The 27877-nt window shown below is 42.5% G+C and overlaps 1 protein-coding gene across 4 annotated transcripts in view; it reads right to left on the bottom strand.

The window, feature by feature from the left end:
* Nucleotides 1–27877, bottom strand: part of LOC149314926 (uncharacterized) — a 130848-nt gene that overhangs the window by 54887 nt on the left and 48084 nt on the right. For all 4 annotated transcript variants that reach the window (XM_089522139.1, XM_089522142.1, XM_089522140.1 and 1 more), the window contains 6 exons: nucleotides 19388–19896; nucleotides 18141–18609; nucleotides 15267–15396; nucleotides 13312–13487; nucleotides 8046–8182; nucleotides 6851–7020 (listed from right to left, as the gene is read on the bottom strand). In XM_089522139.1, coding sequence (XP_089378265.1) covers nucleotides 6851–7020; nucleotides 8046–8182; nucleotides 13312–13487; nucleotides 15267–15396; nucleotides 18141–18609; nucleotides 19388–19896 — 1591 coding nt within the window. The remainder of the gene's footprint in view (nucleotides 1–6850; nucleotides 7021–8045; nucleotides 8183–13311; nucleotides 13488–15266; nucleotides 15397–18140; nucleotides 18610–19387; nucleotides 19897–27877) is intronic.

Here is a 27877-nt window from a genome sequence, read left to right as displayed (position 1 = left end):
AGTTTGGATGTACTTCTGGACTGAGCTTTGAGCTTGGAAGCCCAGGTGTCTGCAGTAGCCAGGAGTACTTTTGCTAGTGAGCACACAAAACTACTGCATCAACTTCATCTGTTCCCAGAAATGTTGATGTGGCTATTGTATGACACATGTCTTCACAATTTGGAATACTGAAACCTGTTCTGGTGATGATTCAGAAACTCACTTGGTACAAAGAGATAAATTAGTAGGCTGTAACCCCGCTTCGATCCTTTGGGAGAGGCAGGGAAACACAAATAAATAAATAAATAATAATAATAATTATTATTATTATTATTATTATTATTATTATGCCTGATTGCTTAACTGGGGCTGTTACTGGGACTATAAATCCCTTGCTATAGCAGCTACACTGGCCATTGATTATGATCTATAAAAAAGTCCAGACTATCTGACACACTATGGCCCGTTACAGACTGGGTCCGTATTAGGGTTAGAAAGGGGCGTCCCTTCCGGATGCCCCTAACCCCAATACGGACCAAGTCCGTACAAAATGGCGGCGCCCGTTCCACATGGGGGCCACCATCTTTACATAGCGGATGCACTGTGTCCGTGCGTTGCATATGACACTGTGAGTGTGCCATTGGCACCTCGCAGCGCCATTTTGGCGCTTCTTATTTGCAGTGCGGAGGAGCCCCGCGGTTTGGCTGCTGCGGCTCCTCCGCGCTGTAACCGGCAGCGGCGCGAGACCGCCCGTTCTGGGCGGTCTGTAACACGCCTATGTCTCCCCATATGAGGTCTTGAAATCCTCAGGACAAGCCCCTCTCTTGAGTCCTACCACTTTCACAAGCATAGCCGGTAGGAGTGCTAGATAGGTCTCCTTGGTGGCTGCCTCTAGAACAGTGGTCCCCAAACTGTGCCCTTAAGAGATTTTGGACTTCAGCTCCCAGAAGCCTTGGCCATGTTGGCTAACAGTCTGGGATTCTGAGAGCTGAAGTCCAAAAATCCCTTAAAGAGCACAGTTTGGGGATCACTGCTCTAGAACTTCATTCCTAGAGAGGCTAGAATGATGTCCCTGACCTTTCTTCAGCAGGCAAAGATTTTTATTCTGATAGATTTTGGAAAACATAATGTTTTAAAGAAAGGTCTTTTAAGAGGGAGCTGTATTGATTTAATCATACAGTACTGTCCTAAAACTTTTTATTGTTTTTAATTTATTTTAAAAAAATATTGGTACCTTTCATTTTAATGCTTATCTTTTGTATGTTAACTATATCATATTGGTTTTAATCTCTAATCTTCCTTGAGTTTGGGGGAAAATGTGGAAGTTAAATAAAGTTGATAAATCAATAATTTTTAAAAAATACTGAAGGTGTTCAAGGACACCCATATTTTCCTCAAGCAATTTTAATCTTATGAGAAACAAACTTGGAGGAGAAACAAAGGCACAATGGGATAGGGGCTATTTGTGAGACCTTCACAACTGTCTAACTGAGCAAATCCTCCAGAAGACTGTCTTGTCCAGGGACATGTAGAACTAAAGGAAAAGTGTTTTTCTGAATTTAGCAGTCCCACTAGTGTATGAAGAAAGTGTTCATTGTGGAGAACTTTGTAGCTCCCTGATTGTTTACATAGAATACTGTAGTCATGTTGTTCAACAGAGCTTTTAAACATCTGTTTTAGACATCATGAAACAGAGAGTCTGTGAACAACTAGAAGGTAATTCCATAATTACAAAAAGTCAGCAAAGGGTTACAGAGAAACAAGTCATGCCAGACAAATCTGATCTCTTTCTTTGATAAAATTACTAGCTTGGTAGATGAAGGGAATGCTGTGGATATAGTATATTTTGATTTCAGTAAGGCCTTTGACAAGGTTTCCCATGACATTCTTACAAACAAGCTAGTAAAATGTGGGCTAGACAAAGTAACTGTTAAATGGATCTGTAATTGGTTGACTGCCCGAACCCAAAGGGTGCTCAACAATGGCTCCTTTTCATCCTGGAGAGAAGTGACCAGTGGAGTCCCACAGGGCTCTGTCCTGGGGCCAGTGTTATTCAACATCTTTATCAATGATCTGGATGACAGAATTGGGGGCATACTTATCAAATTTGCAGATGACACCAAATTAGGAGGAATAGCTAATACTCCAGAGGATCAAAATTCAAAATGACCTGAATAGACTAAAAAGCTGGGCTAAAGCTAACAAAATGAAATTCAACACGGAGAAATGTAAGGTACTGCACTTAGGGCAGAAGAATAAAATGCACATATATAGGATGGGGGACTTCCTGACAGTAAGGGCTGTTCGACAGTGGAACACACTCCCTCAGAGTGTAGTGGAGTCTCCTTCCTTGGAGGTCTTTAAGCAGAGGCTGGATGGCCATCTGTCAGAGATGCTTTGATTTGGATTTCCTGCATGGCAGGGGGTTCGATTGGATGGCCCTTGTGGTCTCTTCCAACTCTATGATTCTATGATTCTATTATCTTTATGACCATGAAGATAATACAGGGTACTGATGTGGTAGCGATTCTCTGCCCTCAACCAATGGCCATGGACTTTGAGACCAATGTGGTATGTGCCCCATCCAGAACAGAAAGCGTCCAAAGTCATGGGGATCGTAGGCCAAGAAGGGCAAAAACATATGCCTTTAAAGGAGTTGACTGGCCAGAGCAGCCAATGCAGCACTGAGCAAACTGTGGAAGTTGAATCCGTCTGTGGGAAGAGCCCTGTCCTGGATCAAGGTATCATAGAAACCAGAGCTGTAGGAGCTGGGATCAAAGCCACATGCACAAATTGACAGTCATTGTAGCAGTGAAAAATCCTAACAGGTAACAGTGAAAAATCCCATCGATTTTATTGTCTTTATGTACAGCGCTGTGTAAATCTACATCGCTATATAAATAAAGTAAAATAATAATAATAATAATATAACAACAACAGTCTCATGATGAGGTGACGCAGTCTGCACCATGGGCCAAGCAGATGGTGATGTTGACACCTGTGGAGGTGCCAATGCAGATTCCCGGTCCAAAAATTGGGACCTAGTAGTCGAGGTCACTTCCTGGTCCAGAGGACAGAAGATCATTGCTGATGGAGTTCATTAGTCTGGCAGTATAGAGACTGCAGCCATTGATAGCAAAGCGGTGCACTGGTCTGGAGGTCTTGAAACTGTTACTCTTGGTTTAAGTCACTGAGGATGAGAAGCAACACAATATGGAGTTCTCAACCAAAATTTGAATCAGCACTCCCATGGTAACTAGGGATGATAGACTTCTCGATATTCAATGTAGCAATGGGGCAATTAGTACTGGTGCTCTGAGTTGATGCAGCAAGCCTCTCATGATAGTACCAGCAGACAGAAACATAGTGGCTGCATCCAGGGTGTATCATATACTGAGCAACCAGATGAAGCAGAATCTGAGCCCAGAGAAACCTCATGATATTGGTTTCAGTACTCATGTCCGTCTGAGCCCGAGTAATAGTCTTGCCTCCCAGGAGACTCTAGTACACAAGCACTCAGCCAATCTGGGGATGAGGAGCAGTGCCAGGTGTGATTCCAGAGTCCTTGTGCTGTAAATCCCTTACAGATGAAGAAGGAGTGCACCAAATGGCCTTCATCCAAGCAAAAAAGGCACTGAGAATGAAGGTCATTGCTGGCGATCTTCCTTCTACAAGAGACACAACTCCTCCACTGACAAAATCAGAGTAGAAGGAGAATGAAGAGGAGAGGGAATTAATTCAATCTTTTTTTAAAAAAAACCCTGTACATGAAAGAGCAACTATGAAGAAGCAAAGAAATGAAGAGAGAAAAAATCAAGAAAGGCTGTTCAATATCTGGAACTATCTGAAATAAACAACACAATAAATGAAAAGGAACTGAGGAGAAGTAGCTTTTGGCATAATTTATGTTGGCACCTGAAGGGGAGAGGCTTCTCACCAAAAGCTACTCACCTCTGGAACATTCCATGAATGGATCTGCTTAGGCATAATATCCAACTGTGTGAGGCAGAGAGACTATAAAGAAGAACCATCTATATAATTGTGCTGAATGAAGCTCTGCTTAGGAACAGAGCACATGTATTAAAAGACCACACAGAGAACACAAAGAAGACTTGGTCCTTGCACAAGATCACCAAATAAATCTCTTCGGCGCGTTACAGAGTGCCCAAGGGGAGCACTCTGCCGCCACCACCGGTTGCTGCGCCCGCGAACCGCAGCGGCCAAACCGCGCGGTTCCCAGACGCAGCCGAAAAGAAGCGCCAAAATGGCGCTTCTATCTGCGCCCTGGAAGTGGCACCACGAGGCACTAGTTGCGCACTCGCTGCGTCACTTCCCCCGCGTGACATCCAGACGCTACACATACGCAACGTCAAAATGATGGCCCCCATGTGGAACAGGCGCCACCATTTTAAATAATAATAATAAAATATTTATTTATAGCCTGCCTTTCCGTAGATCAAGGCAGGTTACAACAATAACAGTTACAGAGTAAAAACACAATACACAGTAACAGCAATTATACATTAAAATCACAATAGCAATATCCAACTAGCATAAGATGTTTACAACAAAGATAATAACGGTGAGGGGGAGGAAGGAGGCTACAAAGGGAGAAAGTTAGGGGAAAGCTGTTTGGAACAGGAAGGTTTTTAATTCCTTCTAGGGTTGGGGCATCCGGAAGTGACGCCCCTTTCTAACCCTAGTACGGACCCAGTCCGTACTATAGGCCCGTCTGTAACGGGCCTTCATTTTATCAGAGCTCTCTGTGAAGAATTTGCGAGACACTTTGCAGACAAAATTGTTCAGATTCACTCTGACTTGGATGCTGTAGTTGATTCAGGTCCAGTGGATGTAATCTTAGCACCTGCTTGTTCTGCATTGTTGGATAAGTTTCTATTTGTGCAGCCTGAGGATGTGAATAGAATCCTTGGAGAAGTGAGGGCCACCACGTGCATACTGCATCTTTGCCCTTCCTGGCTTCTGAAATCAACTGGCTGAATGGGTAAAGGACGTGATGAATGCTTCACTGCAACAAGGCAAATTTCCATAATGTCTAAAGGAAGCAGTGGTGAAGCTGTTACTGAAAAAGACCTCCCTGGATCTCACTATCCTTGATAACTATCAGCCAGTCTCTAATATTCCATTCTTGGGCAAGGTTCTGGGGTGAGCGGTGGCCTCCCAGCTCCAGGGATTTCTGGATGAAACAGATTATCTGGATCCATTTCAACCTGGCTTCAGGCCTGGTTATGGCACAGTCAGCTGTGCATGGTCGCCTTGGTGGATGACCTTCGCAGGGAACTGGACAGGGGGAGTGTGTCCCTGTTGTTCCTGTTAGATCTCTCAGTGGCTTTCGATGCCATCGGCCATGGTACCTTTCTGAGCCGTCTTTCTGGGATAGGACTTGGGGGCATTGTTATGCAGTGGTTTCGGTCTTTCTTACAGGGGCGGATCCAGAAGGTGGTAGTATTTTTAAATATCTTTTCGATTTTGAATGTAAAATTTTAATTATTGTTTTAATGTGTTTTATATATGTTGGCGGGATACAGACCGCCCCTGTCCCCGACGGATAGGGGCCTCAGCTGCCACAGTGAAAGCCCCAGAGGCCCCGATCCACCGCTTTTCCTGGCCTCAGGAAAGCAGCAAAATGCCGCTTCCCCGCAGCCTGGAAAGGGGTGTCCTTGGGGCTTCATGCCCCAAGGACACCCCAACAGCGGCGGGGAAACGGAGAAAGGGGCCGCTTGGCCCCTTTCTCTCTGTATTGCTAGCGCGGCCGTTTAAAGAGCCCCGGCCCTTTGGAACACGCTGCCCATAGAGCTCCGCTCAATCACCTCCCTGGCCCAATTCAAACGGGAGTTGAAGACCCACCTGTTTAAAATCGCATTCCCCGATTAAGTCCTCACAGGCCCCCCCCCCCCCCGCCGTAAAGGCCGCACAGGCAATGGTTGGCTAACCCGGGGGCATTTGTTGTTGTTTTATCTTTGTATTGTTTTGTAATTTTAATATTGTTTTATTGGAATTTCTTATGTATTTTTAAATGTTGTGAACCGCCCTGATCTTATGGAAGGGCGGTATACAAATAAAACATTTATTATTTATTATTATTATGCCAGAAGGAGCTCCAAAATGGAGCTCCTTCTGGCGCCACTGAAAGGGCGCCACAAGCGCCCTGCAGCGGTGCCAGGATGTCACGTCCGTGCCGCGCTATTTGATTGCGGCGCGGCCATGACATCGTAATGGCGGTGCCCATGTAGAAAGGGTGCCGCCATTACCACGCCATGGCTACGTACTAGGGTTGCGGGGCATCTGGAAAGGATGCCCCGGGGCAACCTTAGTATGAATCGCTTTGAGGCGCTTTGAGCCAGTCTGGATACCGCCGTTGTTAGCTACTTGGGTCCCACTTTGGATAAAAATAAAATAAATAAAAATAAAAATAAATAAATAAATAAATCTGAAAGCAATTGAGATCTGTATTGTGAATAAGCTATGCACAAATTAAGTATTAAAATGGTTAAAGGAGGGGAAATATTTGATAATGCAATTAAAAAAACTGGTGGATACAGTGACATACCTAGGAAGAAAGCAAAGAGGAAGATGTAATCATGAATGATGAAGGGGGGGCAATAAAATGTCATGAAACACTGAAATATATTAAAGAGACAGTTATTGGAAAGCTAGGCTATAGTAGCCAGAGTTTGTTAAATACAAACAAATCAAACTTTAAAATGCTCCATTATTGAAGAGCTTAAAAACATGTCAACTATGAATCTGTAGCATCCACATTTAAAAATAAATCTCACTATTAAGACTTTGTTTAAATTGCTACAACTCTAAATGCAGTTTCATGTATATATGAAAATCAAGAGAGACATACCAGAAACACTCAAGTCTTGTAAGGCTTGTTTTCTATTTATCTTTCGCAAAATACAACCTCTATAGTAATAGGCAATCCAATTACGAGGGTTCAAGTGTATTGCAGCGCATAAGTCTTCAGTTGCATTTTGATACTGCTCTAATTTAAGATATGCTCTTCCTCGATAGGTCCTAGAAAGATTTAAGTGCAGAATTAAAGCATGACATTGAGGGAAGAATGAGAAATCATCACATAAGTCAACCTAACAATTTTAACAATAAGAAATGAGATCTCTGTAGCCAGCCCTAAAATCATTAATTTCCTGCACTATATCCCTCCCTCCTAGCATGCCCAGAGCATCTAAAAGCCTCTCCTGGGGGTCAGAGCATATCCCTGAATGTGGTGGCCATTGGCACACAAATATGCCTGAGCAATGAGCAGAGGCATCTTTCATGAGTAGGTGTTCTGCTAACTAGCAAATAACACCATTGATACAACCTAAAGTTCTTAAATTGTTTTCAAAAATTTCACTTAGTTTATCTTCCATCCTCTCATTGCAATTTCTCTTTTCACAATTACATTCATGTCCACTTCCTTATATGGTAGGAAAGGTAATACAAACAGTAGAAACTGCAAAACACAAACACAACCCATCACCACCATGGATTGGTAACATTAAGACATGGGGATTTTTGTCTCATATATCCCTATCCTCTCCATCATATCCATATATAGGGTACACAGAAACAGGCAATGCAAGACACATCATCTCTTCTTCTTTTATAGGCCTGTTACAGACTGCCAAAATAAAGCTGCTTCGGGTCTCTTTGGAGGTATGCTATTTAAATGATGCATGGGTCCTAAGAGTCCGGAGGTCGCGCCAAAGCCACACTCCATTCCTAAGGACTGGAGTGCAGCTTTGGTGCAGCTTCCGGATTCTTAGGGTGCATGCATCATTTAAACAGCATACCTCCAAAGAGACCTGAAGCAGCTTTATTTTGGCAGTCTGTAACAGGCAATAGTCATATACACAGAGGTTAAGACAGACACTGATAATTTTATTTTTATCCACTATATATGGACAAAAAGCTCAAGTCAGAATGCACTTTCTCATTCTTTCTCTACATTACAACCCTAATTGTGTTACTGAAAGTTAACATAATTTCACTGCTGAAACAACCACAATAGTTTCAGTTCATAAATTGTCGGTGGTTACCTTGCCTCAGCATGTCTTGGATCTTCTTCAACCACAGTTGTAAAATCATTAATAGCTACACTCCAAGCTGATTTGTCAAAGTAATATAATCCATGCTTCATAAGGGCATCTATTCTTTTTGGATTATAGTAAAGGCACTATATTGAAATAAAACACACAGACAGCATTTCCAAAATTGTTATATTAAGTTCCATATTTTGAATGTTTGCAAATACAGAGCACCACATTATTTTTTCTTAAAGTAGGTCACAAATTATTGATTCTAATGGACAATCCATACCTTTGTCTTTGCCTTTGACAAAGTTCCCCATGACATTCTTGCAAACAAGCTTGTAAAATGTGGGCTAGACAAGGCAACTGTTAAGCGGATTTTTAACTGGTTGACCAGATGAACCCAAAGGGTGCTCAACAATGGCACCTTTTCATCCTGGAGAGAAGTGACCAGTGGGGTCCCACAGGGCTCTGTCCTGGGCCCAGTACTGTTCAACATCTTTATCAATGACTTGGAGGAAAAAAATTGGGGGAATACTTATCAAATTTGCAGATGACACCAAATTAGGATGAATAGCTAATACTCCAGAGGACAGGATCAAAATTCAAAATGACCTGAATAGACTAGAAAGCTGGGCCACAGCTAACAAAATAAACTTCAACAGGGAGAAATGTAAGATACTGCACTTAGGACGAAAAAATGAAATGCACAGATATAGGATGAGGGACACCTGGCTTAAGGAGACAACATGTGAAAGGGATCTAGGAGTCCAAGTAGACCACAAGTTGAACATGAGTCAACAGTGCGATGCGACAGCTAACAAGGCTAATGCGATTTTAGGCTGCATCAATAGAAGTATAGTGTCTAGATCAAGGGAAGTAATAGTGCCACTATATTCTGCTCTGGTCAGGCCCCACCTGGAATATTGTGTCCAGTTCTGGGTGCCACAATTCAAAAAGGACATTGAGAAATTGGAGCGTGTCCAAAGGAGGGCGACTAAAATGGTGAAAAGTCTGGAAACCATGCCCTATGAGGAACGACTTAGGGAGCTGGGGATGTTTAGCCTGGAGAAAAGAAGGTTAAGAGGTGATATGATAGCCCTGTTTAAATATTTGAAGGGATGTCATATTGAGGAGGGAGCAAGCTTGTTTTCTGCTGCTCCAGAGACTAGGACCCGGAGCAATGGATGCAAGCTGCAGGAAAAGAGATTCCACCTCAACATTAGGAGGAACTTCCTGACAGTAAGGGCTGTTCAACAGTGGAACACACTTCCTCGGAGTGTAGTGGAGTCTCCCTCCTTGGACGTCTTCAAACGGAGGCTGGATGGCCATCTGTTGGGGCTGCTTTGATCTGGATTTCCTGCATGGCAGGGGGTTGGACTGGATGGCCCTTGCGGTCTCTTCCAACTCTACGATTCTATGATTCTATGATTCTAATTATTTCATAGAATCGTAGAGTTGGAAGAGACCAGAAGGGCCATCCAGTCCAACCCCCTTTTAGTTGAAGTGGCAAAGGCTGCAATCCTATACAAACTTTTCCTGGAAGTATGTCGCATTGGTATAATAAGGCTTACTTCTAAGTAAACCTGCACAGGCTATCATTACAAATATTACATAAATTTGCATTACAAAATTTGTTTTGAAAATAACTAACAGCATTGTGATCTGAAAATTAAGTTTAGGGTTTGTTTGTTGTTTATTTTGATGCATAAAGCATTATGTCTTAGATTGTAAGCCTGAGGGCAGGGAACCGTCTAACTAAAAGATTGTATGTACAGCACTGTGTAAATTTACAGCGCTTTATAAATAAAGGTTAATAATAATAATAATAATAATAATAATAATAATAATAATAATATCGGTACTGTACTATATCCACTTCCACTTACTAAAGTTGAAATAAGATACTAATAGGATGTGAAGATGTGATGGTACTCATAAAACATTTGACATCCACATTTCATTTCAATCCACATGCACTCATAACAGTACTATTATGTGCTTGAAAACATCATCCTGCTTGCAGAATGGGGAGGCTTCAAATAAAGGCCAATTTCAAAGAGCTTCTTTAGCTGTGTGCTCAAATGTTGGAGTGTGTCTAGCATTTTGACTGCCCCCACATTTGGACAGCAGACACAATGCCATATCTACTTCAGAACAAGGATGGACAACTACTGGGAGGGGCTTGGGAACTATATTAGTTCCCCATAGGAATGGGAGGGAAACACCCATAGAAGCCATGGGGACCCATTTCTACTTTTTAAAAGTTTTTTCATTGAAGAAGCTTTGATACACCCTAGGATCCACGAAGGGAATTTTGCCAGGTTTGTAGGCCCTCCTGGGCTGTTTTAAGGGCAGGAGAGACCATTCTCCAAAGAGGAAGTGAACCAGAATTCAGCTATTTGCAGTTTGACAGCATGAAACTCAGTAAATATTTTTAATTAGTGTATGTGTGTGTTGTGTGTGCCTTCAAGTCATTTCCAACTTATGGCAACCCCAAGGGTTTTCTTGGCAAGTTTCTTCAGGAGAGGGGGGGGGGGGTGCCACTGCCATCCTCTGAGGCTGAGAGAGTGCACAAGGACGTCCAGTGGGTTTTCATAACCAAGCCGGGATTCAAACCCAGGTATCCTGAATCCTAGTCCAACAATCAAACCACTATGCTACACTTCAACATAAACTGTAACAGCAGGTCATCAAAGAATTCTGTGAAAGTCTGCCAAATATGAAATGGGCTAAATATATAGAAGAAAAAGAAAAGCTGATACTTCTAGACAGGTTAGAGGTTCCCTAACCACTTTTTGCTTTAGATAAAGGGGGGAAATTGCTACAGTATTATCCTGTTTTGGAGGGTATGTTATGTAGACTTAGTACAATAGTTTCCATATTGTACGCCACGTGTGCTGTTGTGCAAAGGCAGAGAGGCCAAACACCATGTTGTGGGTTAAATGGGATGGCCACAACTTTAATACCAACACATCAGTTACCAATCAGCTACACTAGTATTAACTTCTAGTAGGCAAAAGAGGACACTGAGTCCAATGGTTTCCACACCAGCAGGGCATCAATCTGTGAGGGCCTGGTGAGCATCTGGCAAGGCTATGCCTTTAGGACAGAACAATCACAAAAGGAAATGCAGCATGGATGAAGGCAAAGCCAGTGTCCAAACTCAAACTTGAGTGTTTCTCCTAATGGACAAAGATCTGTTTGGGAAAAGCAAAGTTGTAGCTCACGAGCTTGTTGGGACTTCCCAAAAAGGGCTGATTCTCCTATTGGAAAGCAACAGGATTACAGGTATCACACAACTTCCTTGTTAATCCTCCATGCTTTGCTGCATTACAGCTCCATGGGTTGCTGGTCTGTTTCCAGGCTCAATTCAAAATGCTGGTCGTGACCTATAAAGCCTTGTGCAGTTTACATCCAGGCTGACAGACCGACCATATCTGTACATAAGCCTGTTCAGGTCCTGAGATCCTCAGGAAAGGCCCTTCTGTCACTTCTACCTGGTGAGGATACTTAGTTGGTGCCCTTTGGACTCTTGAACTCTGTTCCCAGAGAAGCTACAATGGCCTGATTCTTACAGTCCTACCATGGGCAAGCAAACACTTTCTATTCTAACATACTTTTGAAAGGGCTTTTAAGAGGGTACTGTACTGTTTTTAACATTTTAACGGTACTATTTTTAAACAGCTTTTCATGTTTTTTAATTGTATGCTCTAAATTGTTTGTAAAATTTGTTGATTGTTTAATTCCGCATTGATACTCACCTTTTGTACGTTTTTACTGTATTTTGTTTTAAATTTCTAAGTTGCCTTAAGTCCCATTTTCAGGGCATAGTTAATATCAGTAAGAAGTACCTGGGATTCACAACTCATAGCCTACCAATTTCATGTGGTCCATGATTATCACCCCACCTGATACACCCCTCAAATGCTTGGAGTCACTGGAAATTTATTTATTTATTTATTTATATCCTGCCTTACCCCAAATATAGGGACTTAAGGCAGAGAACAGCACGTTTAAAACAATATAGTTTAAAAACAATATAAAAGCATTAATATAGAAATATATAATTAAAAAACAATTTAACAATTTAAAAAATTAAAACAATTATGTATTAAAATTTAAAATATATTTAAAACTCCATACAAACCTTAAAAACTTCATTAAACGGTATTTATAGCTGAGATGAGGAACATTCTGTAGTGTTCCCCTATACAGTGACTTCAAAGAAGGTGGGGTCACTGCTTTCATGTCAATGATAACAGGGAACTAATAGCACCAAAGTAGCCAGGATCACAGCTTCAACACAGTGAGAAAAACAAAATCCCAATAAGAACTGGTGGGAAATTAGAAGAATTTAGCTCACCTCCGCATTCATGAATCATGGTGGGCAGAGGGTTGAGATTAACACCCCCCTCAAGCTTGTGTGTGAGTATATGTATATGTGTGCAGTTATATGGCCCACAGCCACAACACCAGGGATGCTGGAAAGATTATGCATGTACTCAGCTAAAAAAAAAGGTAAAATGTCACATAGTTATAAACCTGCTGGAGAACAAATAGAATTAAGGCTGGATCCCCATCTTGTTCTAAAGCATGGAAGAAAAGAAGCAGATGCCTGGCTCCAATTCTGTTGGGATATAGCACTTCAGAAAAGTTTCCACTAAAAATAATATCTTTTCAAGTAAATCTGCTTAAAATCCAGCTCTGCCATGAAACCCACTGAGCAAGTCACATGCTCTCAGCAATGGGAAATCTCTGAACAAATCTTGCCAAGAAAACCCCATGGGTCACCATAAGTCTGAAACACCATAAGGCACAAAACAAGAACAATAAGAACAAATGCCTCCTGTAATGGGGGGGGGGGGACTCAAAACCCTTATCCATTCAGGGCCAAACTAGGCATTTCCTGAGATATGTAAACAGTGCATTGACTTTTTCCAAGTGAAATGCATCTTACGAGGATGCAATCAGGAGTGGGCATGGGAGGAAAGCTACCCCTTTCCATGCCAAAAATGTTCACTTCAAAATGTTAGTGTTATTTAAAAACAAAAATAAAGTCTAGGATGAAAAGTGCTGCTTTAGGTGCACTCAATGCTTCTCTTGTCTAGCAGAGATTTTTTTAAAAAAAGAAGAAGACCATTGTAGCATACTATTAATTATATTTGAAACTTCAGTGGCAGGTGACCACTGTTTATGAAATATAATTTCAGTAAGTCTTGTAGATGCACAACATTGGAGTCTGGATAAAATAATTATGACTAGTAAAACTTACTTTGGTATAATCTTCCATTGCCAGTAGTAGGTCCCCATTTTCTTCATGGGTTTCACCTCGCTTGTAATATACTTCATCATCTGTAGGCCTACATCTTGCAGCAAGAGTGTAGTTTATAATCGCTAAAGAATTATCTCCTTGTCTTCTGTATATATCAGCCCTTGACATATATGCATCTACATATCAAAATTAAACAATATAAAATTTTGATCCATACTGCTTATACAATTTTATTTTATAAAATAATCTTTAATTGGATTTCTAATGCAAGCCTGAAAGGAAAATCTGCAAAGATGTTACCAATCTTCATTAGAAAATGAGCATTTTAAATAATTTTCTCATCACTGCTTTAATTTTTAAATTGATGTATCCAAATCAATCAAAACTATATCAATCATAGGGTTTCTCCAGACTGTCCAAAGGTTCCAGTGAATGTTGTGGCATCCTGTTTCAAAGCTTCAAAAATGGTAACACCTTGTAGCCTTTTTCACATTCCCATATCCAGTTATGTCCTAAATATACTGGGGTTTTACCACTTATTTGTTGTGTGTTGTAGCAGGTTTTAGCATTACCACCTATTTGTATGTTACTTCTTTCTCTCACCTGAGGTGTGATTAAACTGTGATGTGGGTATAGTTTCCCTCCATCCCTGCCACCCCTTGGCTCTACCTAATACAGCCCTCCCTCAGTATCGACATTCCCAGTATGATTTCTGTTTTCTATTTTCAGCTTTCTTTTTTTTAAAAAAACATTTTTAGTAACTGTACTGTAGTGCTAAAGTAATATAAGGCCATACCATTTCACCACTATAACTCTAAAAGGAAGGGGGGAAAGAAATCTTCCATCTGGTGACTGATTTCTATTCCTTATTTTCTATTTATTTTATTACAGGGTTGTTGTTGGGTTTTTTTTGTATAATCATAGTGCTAAAGTGATGTAAGGCTATATCACATTAGCAGTGTAACTCTAAAAATGAGGGGGATTCAATCTGGTAACCCGAAAAGTAACAAGGGAACACAGGTCAGCAGGGAACTGCTGTGGGAAAGGTCATATCTCCATTCAAACTCATTAGAGGGCTTGCCCAAAAATAAAGCAGAAGAAACTATGACATTGGGTATACACATCTTATATTTACCACAGCTTATATTGGAATCTTCCATTGCAGTGGATATAACAAGCTATGGCTAATACCAGAAATTCAAGATAAAAAAAGCAGGACAGGAAGAATATCATTTAAAAAAAAAACAACCAATAAGTACAGCTACGACTCACACCTATCCAAAGTTTTTGGCCAGTCTGAAGAAACCTACAGATAATGTACTCTTTGCTATTTATTATTTAGGAGAATTTCCAAGTCTGTTAAATGTCTATGGCCTAAATACTCTGAAAGCACCAGATCCTGTCTGATCTTGGAAACCATGGGGCTCAACATGTGGCTTTTTGGACCAGCTGAAGTTTCCAAACACTGTTCAAAGGCAGCCTCACATAGAATGCATTACAGTAATCCAACTAGGATGTAACTAGGCACATGTTACTGTGGCTGCACCTGATGTCACAAGGAATGGGCACAGCTGGCATACAAGCATTAACCGTGCACTTCTAGACACTGCTGAAACCTAGGCTTCCAGCTCAGAGTTTACTGACCAAGACCTCCATCTTTATAAATTCTAATAATAATAATAATAATAATAATAATAATAATAGGGTCACCATAAGTTGCCAGCCAATCTGAAAGCACTTATGCACACACATAAATGTTTATGCATATAACTACCACTAGAAAAATTTAATATGGAATGCAAGTGATGAACAACAAAGCCAATATTTAATGGAATTGTCACAGGAAAAGACCTTTCCAAAAAGCTTGAATCTTCAGTACTTCACACTATCTTGATACAGTGGACGAATAAATCTGAGGACCAATTTTTAGACAACAGATGTTCAAAGATTCTTGCCTGCATTGTTTTTGTTGTACTTGATTATAAAATTCAGGTCTTCTAATGCTGGAATAATTTTATTTTGGTAAAGAAAAAGTAAGTGCCTGTGCCAGTAAGCATCAGCCAGTGTTGGCTCCAAACTTATTGCCTGTAAAAGTAATGGGGGGAAAAAGAATATGAATGCTGGTCATACAGTATATTCTAGTGCAGTAGAGCTTTGCTTATCATAATTCAAGAAGGATATTGACAAATTGGGGCATGTCCAGAGGAGGATGAGCAAAAGCTTGTTTTCTGCTGTTCCAGAGACACGGAGCAACGGATGCAAACCATAGGAAAAGATATTCCACCCAAACATTAGGAAGAACTTCCTGGCAGTAAGAGCTGTTTGACAATGGAAAATGCTGCCTGAGTGTAGTGGGGTCTCTTTCTTTGGAGGTTTTTAAACAAGAGGCTGTCAGGAGTGCTTTGATTGTGTATTTCTGCATGGCAGGGGGGTTGGATTGGATGCTCAACTCTATGATTTTAAGGGCTCATTCACACTGGCGGCAGTGCTTCGAAAGGAACTGGGCAAATTCGGGGGGGGGGGGGGGCTCTCCCGAATCTCTCCGGAAGCAAGTGCTGACTACCAATCAGGGGCATTTTAATACGAATGCCCTCTTGGAGAATTTGGGTTTAAGGTGTAGGTGCCTGGCTGTCAATCAAAGTTAATTCCACGATGGTCATAGGTGACGTTTCCAGCACTGATAGGGGCATCAGAAGTGTGCTTTCCACCCCTTCTTTTTTTTTTAAAGGACCAGGCACCACTTGTCAAATTTAAAAACCTCTGGTGTGTGTACGTGTGTGTTGTGGGCATTTGGTCAGTGTTGTAGGTTATGATCTGCCTTTGGCCCCATTTTCAAACCCAAAATGCAAGCTAATGCATCCAGTATCCCCCACTCCTTGCCACCCCAGAATGCCTCATATACAGGTAATAATAATAATAATAACAATAACAATAATATTAATTCCTCACCTCAGAATGCCAGAAAAGGATGCATTTTTTTGCTCTCCCTAGGCTACCCCTGAATTCCTAGCAAAAGCTGTATCAATTTGTCAATTTACATAATTGGAAAGAGAAGCATTACATTCGATTGGTAACATTCATTCGCAATCCAGCAGTCATTCCAAAGGAAATAATAGGCTGCCCTAACAAAAGCTGTATCAATTTGCCAAGTTGCAACATTACATTCGATTGGTAACATTCATTTGCAATCCAGCAGTCATTCCAAAGGAAAGAATATGCGCATAGACAGAGAAAAATAATTTAAAAAAAATACACATCAAAGGGGAAAGGTCCCTGATGGATAGGAGAGGCTTGTCTTGCTCTGCCCCCCCCCCACCTGCCCTGAATTGACCCTTGCTCCTGCTCACCATCTATCTATCTATCTATTGCCAAGAACATGTGCATTTTTTGCCAAAAATAATTTTTAAAAAATACAAATCAAAGAGAAAAGATCCCTGATGGATAGGAGAGGCTTGTCTTGCTCTGCCCCCCCCCCCCCGGCCTGCCCTGAATTGACCCCGTCAGTCACCCCCTTTTTGCCTCCTCTCACCCTTTGCCTCCAGATCCCCCTTTTTCCTTCAGCTCTTTCCTCCTCCCCGTCCCCTCGGATGAGGGGAGGGAATGCTCTGACCTCTGCCCGCCCTCTGACCTTAATCCCTCCCTGAATTTGCCCCGATCATGATCGAGGGCAAGTTCAGATTTAGCGGAACCCGGGTCTTTTGAGAAAAGATGGTTTTTAGCCCGATTCTGGATATCCCAGGGTAAGGGGCATTTCCTTGTGCAAGTCTCGACATGGATTGTGACAGAATCGGGCCCAATATGAACTTCACGTGAAAGATTCGATTTCAAAACTGGTGTAAAAGGTAATGTGAATGTCCCCTAAGAAAGCTATCTTAGGCTTTTCTTTGGGAAACAGATAAATAAGATACTTATATATGACTTGCTTTAGCAAAACTCAAGTTCTAAGCAGTCCATGCTTTGTTAAGTCTCTCAAATCAACCACACAGCTGTTCTAAGAAATTCTGTAACACAATATATGGTTATGTCCATTAGGTTAACCTTTTTGTAAGCATTTCTATGTCCAGCAAAACACTTCCATTTTAATTGCCTTGGATGTATCCAATAGAATCCTGGGATTTGTTGTTTGGTGAGACACTAAAGCTAAAGAGAATTCTAAATATAACTCCCTAAATTACAAATCCCAAGATTCCATAGGATAGAATCATGACAGTTAAAGTGGGACAGTGGGAGCAAAGTGCTATAACTGTGTAGTGTGAAAGCTCACAGGTCACTTCACAGATTACAGGTTACAGGTAACACACATTCTAATGACTGAAGACTTGTCAACCACATCCTGCACAAGAAGCATATTTAAAAAGATGTTATTTGTATTCTCTTGCTAATTTCCCTTTAATATAAGTGTATACCGTAAACTCCCAACGGTTTTCAGATCCTTGATAATATGTTATCTAAGTACATGTGTACTCATTATTTGCTAAATCAAGGCCATCTGGATGTTAGATAGCACATCACAATAGCCCTAGCTAATATAGCCAATGGAAAGAAATGCTGAGAGTTATAGTCCAACAATATCTGGAACAACATCTTGATTTCCACTCCTATACAAAATGAAGATGGTTCCAGATATCTACTTAAACTGACTCTCCGCCCCTCTCCCTATATTACTTAAGGCCATAAGAAGTTTTAGAGTGAACAGAATAGTGGATAAAAGAATGCATCCTGAGATGAGAATGAGATACTCATTCTTCTTTTTTATACCTTTTTGGCACATTTAAACAGTTGCAGCAACTCATTGTTACAAAAATGTACCAGTAACTGGCAAAACTTACTTTTTCCAAGTCATCCATAGCTGTCTGCATTTTCCCTATTTTCCTATAGATTGCTCCACGCCTACAATAGTTAAATGCAGATAAATAACCTTTATTTATCTGTTGGGTTATTCTTTCAATTTCAGATTGACACTGGTCATTTTCCTCTGTTTTCCCTTCCAACAGAAGTGGATTCACTGTGTCAGTTAGTTCTTTTTCCTTTGTTTCCTCTTCCAAGTCTTTTCTGCCTGATGCTGGCATATCTTCAGAAGATGGTGTACTAGGAGGGTACAGCTCATCAAACCACTTATTCCAGATCATTTGTACCCAATGGTAATCATTAGAATCTCCAGGTAATCTACCTTTCTTTTCTACAAATTTTTCAAAATCTAAATGACAAGGGAGGCTTGGACTTCGATAATGGCGAACTGCTTGAGACACTTTGATGATAAATTTATTATGTATATGAAGCCTCCCAAGAGAAACAGACCTGGGTAAAGAAAAGAAAAGCAAAATTCTAGTCAATATGTTCATCACTAATATAGTGAAGTAAGAATAGATTGTTTAAATAATTTGAAATACATGTTATACAATATAATATTTAAAAATATACTTTGATTTGTTATAATAGTATGTAAAAACAGATTGTTGAAATACATTGTATAGCTTGTTTGAAAAACAAGCTATACAATATACTGTTTAATAATATACTCTGTTTTGGTACATAGTAGTCAAACTTTGGCCCATATGAGAACGTCTCAGTCAGATGTAATCTTATGTACAATTGCATATTTGGGCAAAACACAAAAAGAAATGTGTGTCCTAACTGCAAGGAGTCACTTCTAATTAAAATGGCCCAACATATTTTGGCACTATAGACAGACAATCCAAACACCACCACTCTTTTCTTTCAGTTGTCTTACATTGTCTTAAATAAGCTAGGACAATTCAAGGCTATCAAAGGTACAATACTCATATACTAAGGACCAAAAACCCATGTGACCAAATCAGCTGCACATAACATTCCCTCTCAGACCTCAGTGATACATATTAAGTCGACATTTGTTAAAGTAATTTAACAAATTTAAATTTAAATATTTCTGAGACTTTCCATGGGCTGTGACAGAAACCAATGTCCTAAGCCTCATTCAAACCCACTCTAGGCAAGAGATCCCCAACTTCAGAGCACTCTGCCTGGGGAGTGAAATGAATTTAATATAAAATATTAAAATTATAAATATAACTTTTGCAAGTGTTAATATAATCACCTTTCAAGAATTCTTGGAGGTTTATTTAATTTCTCACATATAGTTTCCAATACTTGAGGAGAAACATATTTCCCTGATTTCAATGATTTCTTTCTTTTTTTCTTGGGGAAGATAATATATGTGATTCCAGCTTTTCGAGATGCTTCAGCAAGACTGGTGTCACCCAGAGGCAGGGAAGGTTCAGTAGGTTGCTCAGGCTCTGGTGTAGAAGGGGAAAGACTTATAGTTGGTCCTTTCATAGTTTTTGTGAGTAATGAATCAATATCTTGATTTGTAGTAGGAGACATTTTTGGAAGGCCAGGGACATTCTCATCTATTGAACTAAGAAGCTTTGCTGGAGAAACTTCATCCTCTGGCATCATAACCTGAATATCTGCTGAAGAAATGTGTTTCTTCATAACTCTTATTTCTTCCATAGTGGTTTTGAAATCTGCAGAAATTTTAAAATGTGTTTTGTCTCTGTAGAATGACAGTTCTGGTGCACTATTTGACCTTTTAATGTAATCTATCTGCAAGAAAATTAAATGTAAATTTATCTGGCGTCTTTTGCAGAAATTTTCAGAGCAGCAATCAATCAAACTATAAATCAAATTGAAGTGTATTTTACTACAGTATACCTTGATGATACAAAAAGTGTTTTAATACTAACATAAACTAAGGAACATCCTTGATTTAGAATTTCATATGCACATCCCAGCCAGATTGGTAAATTAGAGTATGGTTTTCCAGTCATTTCAGAATTACACTGATGGATTGCCATACATTTACCTACACTGAAAGTATTCCAGTTAATAAAAATCAGATGGGGCTTTAATTTAGTCTTTATAATGAAGAACCATAAGTTGAATGCCTATATAAAATAATGTTAATAGGTGAAAGGTATGGTATTCAATATTATCCACATTTAAGATGTTCTGTTGGTAGAAGTGCCTCTGTGAGCAGGAAGGGGTGATTGCACCACTTCCTTTCATAAACAATATATGCTCCAGAGAGTATGAGGAATTTCCACAGCAGAATGGTGGATTGGAAGAGGGAGCCAAGCAAGAGAAAATCTTGTTGCATGGTTCCATTCATTATGTAGAATAGAAATAAAGACTATTTTCAGTTCCAAATGAAATGGACATTTAGATTTAGATTTTAAAAACCTCCGAAGACCTTGGGGGGGAAATTATTTGTGTTTTCCCCAATTAACCATCTCATGAGTCTAAGCAAGCCAAATACAAATCGTGTCTAAATTCCACCTGTTTCAATGGGATATATACATAAATTTAACCTCAAAGTGCCTCTAAGGTTTGTTAATACACAATTATGACACTGAGGTTTGTTAATACACAGTGTTAACATCAACTGATAAGGACAGTTTGCTTACCTGTACCTGTGGTTCTTCAAGTGATCATCTGTGAATTCACACAAATGTTTTCTTGCACTTGTGCAGAGACATTCAGAACCTTCTGGAATTTATAGGGAAACTTTTTGGCGGTATCTCCACCCATCTCTTATTGTACCTCTAGCATTCCCACTCATTTACCAAAGCTCCAAACGGATGCTGCATATCAGCATGATTAGGTAACATGTGCAAGGCATTACCTGAGGGGAGGATGGGTGGGTTTGTGTGAATTCAGAGATGACCACTCAAAAAACCAGTTACAGGGAAGCAACCTGTCTTTCTTCTTCATGGTCTCTGTGAATCACAGAAATGAGTTAGACTAGCAAGCTGTAGTAAAGCAAGCCTGTTTTATAAAAACAAGTAAAAGGCATGCAAAGTAACTAACCTCAATGCAAACCAGAAAGCAACACTGCCCTCCCAAAGCCTGCATCATGGTATCCAGCCTGTAGTGAGAGATGGAAGTCAATGGCTGAGACCAGACAGCAGCCTTACAAAATTCCTTTAGAGGCACTCCACTAAGAAAGGCAGAGGAAGCTATTACCACCTGGTAGATTGAGCTCAAATTCGAACAGGGGGAGCTTTCCCCAAGATTTCATAAGCCAGATGAATTGTGGCAATCACCAATTTCGAGTTCCGCTGAATGGTGACAGGCAGTCCCAACTTCACATCCAAGTAACACACAAATAGTCGAGGTTCTGTCCATATAGAAGGCGAGAGTTCTCCAGACATCAAGAGAGTGCAATGCACACTTGGTACTGGAAGTCAGATTCGGGTCAAGGTTAGGTAGTACAATGCTCTGGTTCATGTGGAATGACAACACCACCTTGGATAAAAAGGTGATGTCTGGATGAAGAACAACTTTATCCCTGTGGAAACAAAGGTAGGGTTGGTCCACATGAAGAGAACAAAGTTCTTCAGCATGTCTAGCAGAGGTGACAGCAACTAGGAAGGCAGTCTTCCACGAGAATAATGAAAGAACAGTAGTAGCCAAGTGTTCAAATGGTCTTTCAGTTAGATGGGAAAGGACCAACTCGAGGCACCATGCTGGTGGCAGTACCGAAACAGGAGGATGAAAGTTGTTGAATCCTTTAAGAAATTCCTTGATTAAGGAGTGTTTGAAGAAAAACTGACAGTAGACGTGACAGTGAGCACATATGGCAGCAAGGTAACATTTCAAAGATAAGAGGGAGAGGCCCGTTTCTGCAAATGATATCAGAAAGTCTAGCACTTGAGGCACCTGAACCCAAGAAGGAGACAAGCCTTCGTCATTCAAAAAGGTTTGAAACTTGGTCCATTTGAGGTCATATGACTTTTGAGTTGAAGGCTTGTGGGACTCCAATATGACTTTACATACATATCTGGGCAAGGAATTCAGGGTCAAATCCCCCAGATGATAAGACAGAGGCTTTCCAGGTCCAGATGCCGAACCCGACCCACATACAGAGTGAGAAGGTCAAGATGCAACAGCAAGCCAAGATACACATTGCAAGCCAAGTGTAGAAGAGGAGCGAACCACTGTTGTTTCAGCCACCACGGGGTGATCAGGATGGCATCCATGTGGTGAATCCTCATCTTTGGTGATGAGTGGAAACAGTGAAAAGACATACACAAGGTTTCTTGTCCATTCAAAAAGCAAAGCATTGCCTTGAGAGCCCCAAATCCAGACCTTGAGCAGAACTGCAGACACTGATTGTTGAAATAGCTTGCAAAGAGATCAATTTGTGGTGAGCCCTATCACTGGAACAGCATCTGTGTCACCTCGGGATGGAGAATCCACTCAAGGTACGAATCCAACAATCAACTGAGTTGGTCTGTGAAGCCATTTTCATCACTTGGCAGATGGACTGCTTGCAGAATGATGCTCCTGGCAATGCACCAGTCCTAGAGGCTGGCGACAGGTTGAAGGATTGTGAGTCTTTTGAAGGGAGCATCTTGTACACTGTCGATGGCAGAAAGGAACCACAACTAGAATGAACAGAACTGAAGCCCAGAGTGACCTGAACTAATCTCACAGTGATCCATTTTTGTTGAGTGCACACGTGCACTGCATGAACCAGAGACTCGAACCTATCTGTAGGTAAGCTAGTCCTCTCCTCAAATCCAGCATAGCTCCTATGAAACAAATCTCTTGAGAAGGCAACAGGTTTGACTTGGTCGAGGTGACTATCAACCCCAGAGAGTCTAGGAGGGACAAAAAGAAATCGATGTCCCGAACAGGGCCTGCTTGGATGGAGCTATGAATAGCCAATCATCCAGATAAGGAAAGATGGAGATACTATTCTGGTGGGGCCACTACTGCCATGCACTGCATGAAGACCCTGGGAGCTGTTGACAGTCCAAAGGGAATAAATCAAAACTGGTAGAGCCACTGATCCACAGCAAATGCTAGAAATCTTCTGTGCAATCCTGGATCCCTATGTGGAAGTAGGCATCCCTGAGATCCAAGCTGGCAAACCAGTCTCCTCTCTGAAAAAGCAGAAGAACTGAAGGCAGAGTAACCATACGGAACTGTCTGTAGGAGATGTAGGAATTCTGATGGTACAAGTCCAGTATGGGGCCTCCATCCCATTTGGGAACAATAAAATAATGGGAGAAGAAGCAATGTCAAATCCGAGAGATCGGTACAGGTTCAAAAGTGCCCTTTGAACGTAGAGTGTGCACTTCATCAAGTAAGGTGTATGAAGGAGCAGGGATATGCAAAGTCTCCGTAGGAGGAACTTCTTCAAATCTAAAGGCATAGCCCCTGCAGACAATGTTAAGCACCCAAGAATCAGTAGTTATAGAGCAGCGGTTCCCAACCTTTGTTGGGCCGCGACCCCCTTTCGGGACGAAAGTCCCATCCGCAGCCTCCCTGATAGGTTGGGAGACCAGGAAGGAGCGGGACCTTCGGACGCCTACAAGTCCCAGCTATTTGCGGCCGGAAGTCCCGCCCCTTCCCAGCCTCCCAACCAATTAGGGAGGCCACCGAGGGAAAAGGGGTGGGACTTCCGGTCGCAAAGCCCGCTGGGGCTTGCAGTCCCGTCCCCTTCTCCCTGCGGTTGCCTGGCAGCCCTGGGGAGAAGAGGAGGAGGCGGCCCGCCCGTCCCTTCCTCCTGGTGGGTATCTGCACCCGTGGGAAGGAAGGGAGAGGAAGAGGGACCCCCCCGTCCCTTCCTCCCTGTGGGTGCTTGCACCCGCGGGAAGGAAGGGAGAGGAGGAGCGACCCCCCCCGTCCCTTCCTCCCTGTGGGTGTCTGCACCCGCGGGAAGGAAGGGAGAGGAGGAGGGACCCCCCATCCCTTCCTCCCCGTGGGTGTCTGCACCCGCGGGAAGGAAGGGAGAGGAGGCAGCCCCGCCTCCATTCCCTTCCTCCTTGCGCGTGCCTGTGCCAGCGCGGGCACTCGCAGGGAGAAGGGAAAGGATGGAGCCCCGCCTCCTTCCCCTTTTCCCCGCGCGATGGCTGCTCCAGCGCCGGCACCCACGGGGAGGAGGGGGAGTCGGGGGGATTCCCAACCTGGCGACCCCTCAGAAAGTGTCGCGTGACCCCCAGGTTGGGAACTCCTGTTATAGAAGCCCAGTGGTTGGCATAATGGACCAATCTTTCCCCAAAGGATGGTAAGGGGTCCATGTGCACAAAATGGGAAAGTCTTAGTAGTTTTGTTTCCTGCTCAGTATCTTTTTTTTTAAAGGAGTGATGGAAGCAGCACTGACCTGCCTGGCATCTTACTGAAGAGAAGGAAGATTGTGAAGGGAACCTCTGTCTCCCTGATGCAGGTGAAGGATCACTGCCAGCCATATCTCCGATGAGGAGTGAAACAGGAAGTTGCAGACATGCCATATTTCCTTGCCATGGTCTTCATCTTGTGCTTGAAATCAAGCGTCTCATCTACCTCTTTATTAAAGAGTCCAGAGTCATCGAATGGCATGTCCTCAATGTTGGCTCTTGCCTGCCGGGACAGGTCAGACCCTCACAGCCAGGCATGTCTCCTAAGTGCTACAGAACCCAACTACACTTTTTCAGCACAGTTGGTAGAGCGGCAAGTCATGTCAATCTGTTGGGCTCTGAGCAAATTGGCTTTGGCCTGAAATGCTTGAGCAAGCTGTCTCTCCTCATCAAGGAGCTTGTTGAAGAGGGGAAGTACTCTCTCCTAGAAGTTATGCTGGTATGCTTCCAGCCATGCCAAGTAGTTAGCCACGTAAAGTCCCAAAGCAGCTGCCGAGTAAAGCTTCTTAGCCATATAATCAATCTTGCGGCCTTCTTTATCTGTCGGGCTTGAGGAGGTCCTTGGGGTCACTTTCAACTGGGAGGCCTCTACAATAGCCAAGTTCGGTTTCAGGTGCTTGAACAGCCATGTCAAATCAAATGGTGTAAGGTGGTAAAGAATGTCAATTTTTTGGGACGTCTATGGCATAGTAGCTAGGGTGGTCCAGGATCGCTCAGCAATCTTCAAAATCATCAGGAGGAAGCCAGTGAAAGCTGGAGTGAAAACTTTGGACTGGATCCTTTTGTAAATCAAATCAAAAGGGTTGGACTCATGGTGGATGACCTCGATCTGTAAGGAATTCGCCATCCAAATTACCTGCTCCAAAAAGGAGCTGACATCATTCGTAGGCAAGGACAATTTGTGGATCACCAAAGTATTGGTTGATGACCTCTCTCGCAAGCGATTCAGTGAGGTTGAGGTGAAACCAAGTGACCCAATGTCAGGGGGTGGAGACCTGCAAGGTGACAGTGGCAATGGTCTGTTTTCAAAAGACTGAGGTGACGGTCAGCTCACCAAAGACAGATGTCTAGACGGGACTGGTGGAGCATCACACAACAGAGCAGTTTGATGGCTGGCTGGTCTCCAACGGTCTCTTTCTCTTAGGTGTTGAGGGACTGTCCTTGGGTTCAAGATGTCATTTCGACATTGGCTTGTTGTCAATGTGGTGCCGAGTTTGTCTGCTAGAGCCTGGCCAATTAGAGGCCTCATGGCAACCAGTTTCGGTCAAGGTAGGCTGCTTCTCCACAGGTGGAGAAGATGGTAGTACTGGCACCATGGCCAAAGGGGGCACATGGGGCTTTAGGGTGCATTCATAAAGCATAGCCCAAAGATGAGAATCATGGTTTTTCCTCACTTGAGGAGTGGAGGCCTAACACGGAGTGCAACCATGGACACTGTGCCCTTCCCCCAGGCATAACAGGCAATGTGAGTGCTTATCCTGACCAGAGAGTTTTGCCCCACACTATTCACATCTCTGGAAAGAAATTGAGTGAGTCAACACAATGTGAAGAAATCTCATCAAACAGGCCATATCAAAACCGTGGAAACACAACGTCTAGATCCCAGTCATCAGGCAAAAAAGTAGTCAAACAATCCAAAATGTCTCAAAAATGTGTAATCACTATGTCAAAGACCAAATTGTTAGGCAAAGAGTTCTTGAAAACAATCAGAAAAGTCTGCAAAACCATTTAGGGCCAAAAGAGAAAGTAATTCTAAGAACAATTTCGTTTCGATGCTGCTCATGTGGCAGAAAAAAACGAACTGAGGTAAATGAGCGGGAATACTAGGGAGGAGATACCGCCAAAGAGTTTCACTAGCGATTATAGAAGGTTCCAAATGCCTCTGCGCAGGAAAACCTATTTGTGTGAATCAAAGAGACCAGGGAGAAGAACTGGACTTTTCTTATCTAGCTTCCAAGGACTAGTATTTCACTAGTTTCCAGTTATATGTCTTATCCATTGAATAATAATTATTATTATTTATTTATTTATTTGTATTCCGCTTTTTCACAAAGGAATCAAAGTGGATTCCAACAGTATAAATAAAAAATCAAACAATTAAAAATTACAATTTAAAAACCCCTACCCTCCCGCCAATCATAAAAATTTGGGTTGGAAAGGACGCAAGGGAGTGATAGTGTCTATAGCTCAAGTAAGGACATTGTTCCAGGTATTAACCAGAGCTTCAACAGAATCACCGGCATTACCAACCATTAGACCCCCTAGGGCCTCTTGAAACCTAGTGGGTTCCATCAGCCTTTGAGGGCAGACCATTTTAATAGGTCCTCCACCCCCGACTGGGGGAATAGTGGTCTTCAGCCCAATCTTGACCAGGAAGTGATCCATCCATGACAAAGCAGAGATATTAACTACCTCCGCCCACAGATATGCCTGTTCCATACAGAAAACCACATCGAGAGTATGACGTGCGGAATACGTGGGCTCAAAGACTATCTGGGAAAGGCCCATATTTGTCATAGTAACCATGACCTCCCGAGCTGCACCAGATAGATTTGTTAAACCGGCCTCAAGGGAGATGTTGAGGTAGCCCAGGAGACTCCAACAACATCTCCGAGACCAGTTGTGTCAGCTCAGCTCGAGAGTCTGTTAAGCAATGGGGTGGACAGTAAACCAACAGAATCCCCAGACCTTCCCTGGTCTTTAAGCTAAGGTACATATATTTGATGTGGTCCTTCTTCCAGATAGGTTCTTTATCATGGCTATAATTCTGAATAAAAGTAATATCTCCGAGACAGCTGGAGGATATAAAAAGGGCAGGGGGGAGAAGGAGTGACAGGAACGTGTCAGTTGCTTCTCCCCAGAGACCTTTCCCAGCCTCCAGCTGTCTCCAAGGAACAACTGGGGGCAGGGAATGGTCCATGGGGAGGAGGAATAGGTGCGTGCCCACTCCTCCTCCCCTCCACGGGCCCTTCCTGACCCCCAGCTGCCTCTAGAGAGACAGCTGTAGGTCAAGAAGGGTCCGTGGGGAGGAGGAACAGGCACGTGCCCACTCCTCTTCCTCCCCATGGTCCCTGCCTGTCCTTCATCTGCCTCCCCAGGGACAGCTGGAGGCCGGGGGAAGGGCAGGAGGAGGAGAAGCAATGGTGCATGCCTGTCGCCCCTCCTCCTGAAACTTCCCCAGCTTCTAGCTGTCTCTGAGACAGCTGGAGGGTGGGGTAAGGGCAGGGGGGAGAAGTACTGCCCTGGAAGACACCTCTGGAGAGTGGAAGTCCCGCTCCCTACACGCAGCTCCACCCCCAGGCGCAGAAGCCCCGCCCCCAGCACACGGACTGAAAAAGGTTCGCCATCACAGTCCTATATTCTTGGTAAGTATACTTAGGTTTGCAATTGTTCTGTCTTCA

The sequence above is a fragment of the Sceloporus occidentalis genome, unplaced genomic scaffold (genome assembly GCF_023333645.1).
Source record: "Sceloporus occidentalis isolate IW3139 unplaced genomic scaffold, rSceOcc1.0.p SCAF_4, whole genome shotgun sequence".
Classification (NCBI taxonomy): domain Eukaryota; kingdom Metazoa; phylum Chordata; class Lepidosauria; order Squamata; family Phrynosomatidae; genus Sceloporus; species Sceloporus occidentalis.
The sequence above is the reverse complement of the archived record's forward strand: the minus strand, read 5'-3'. Positions and strand labels throughout refer to the sequence as shown.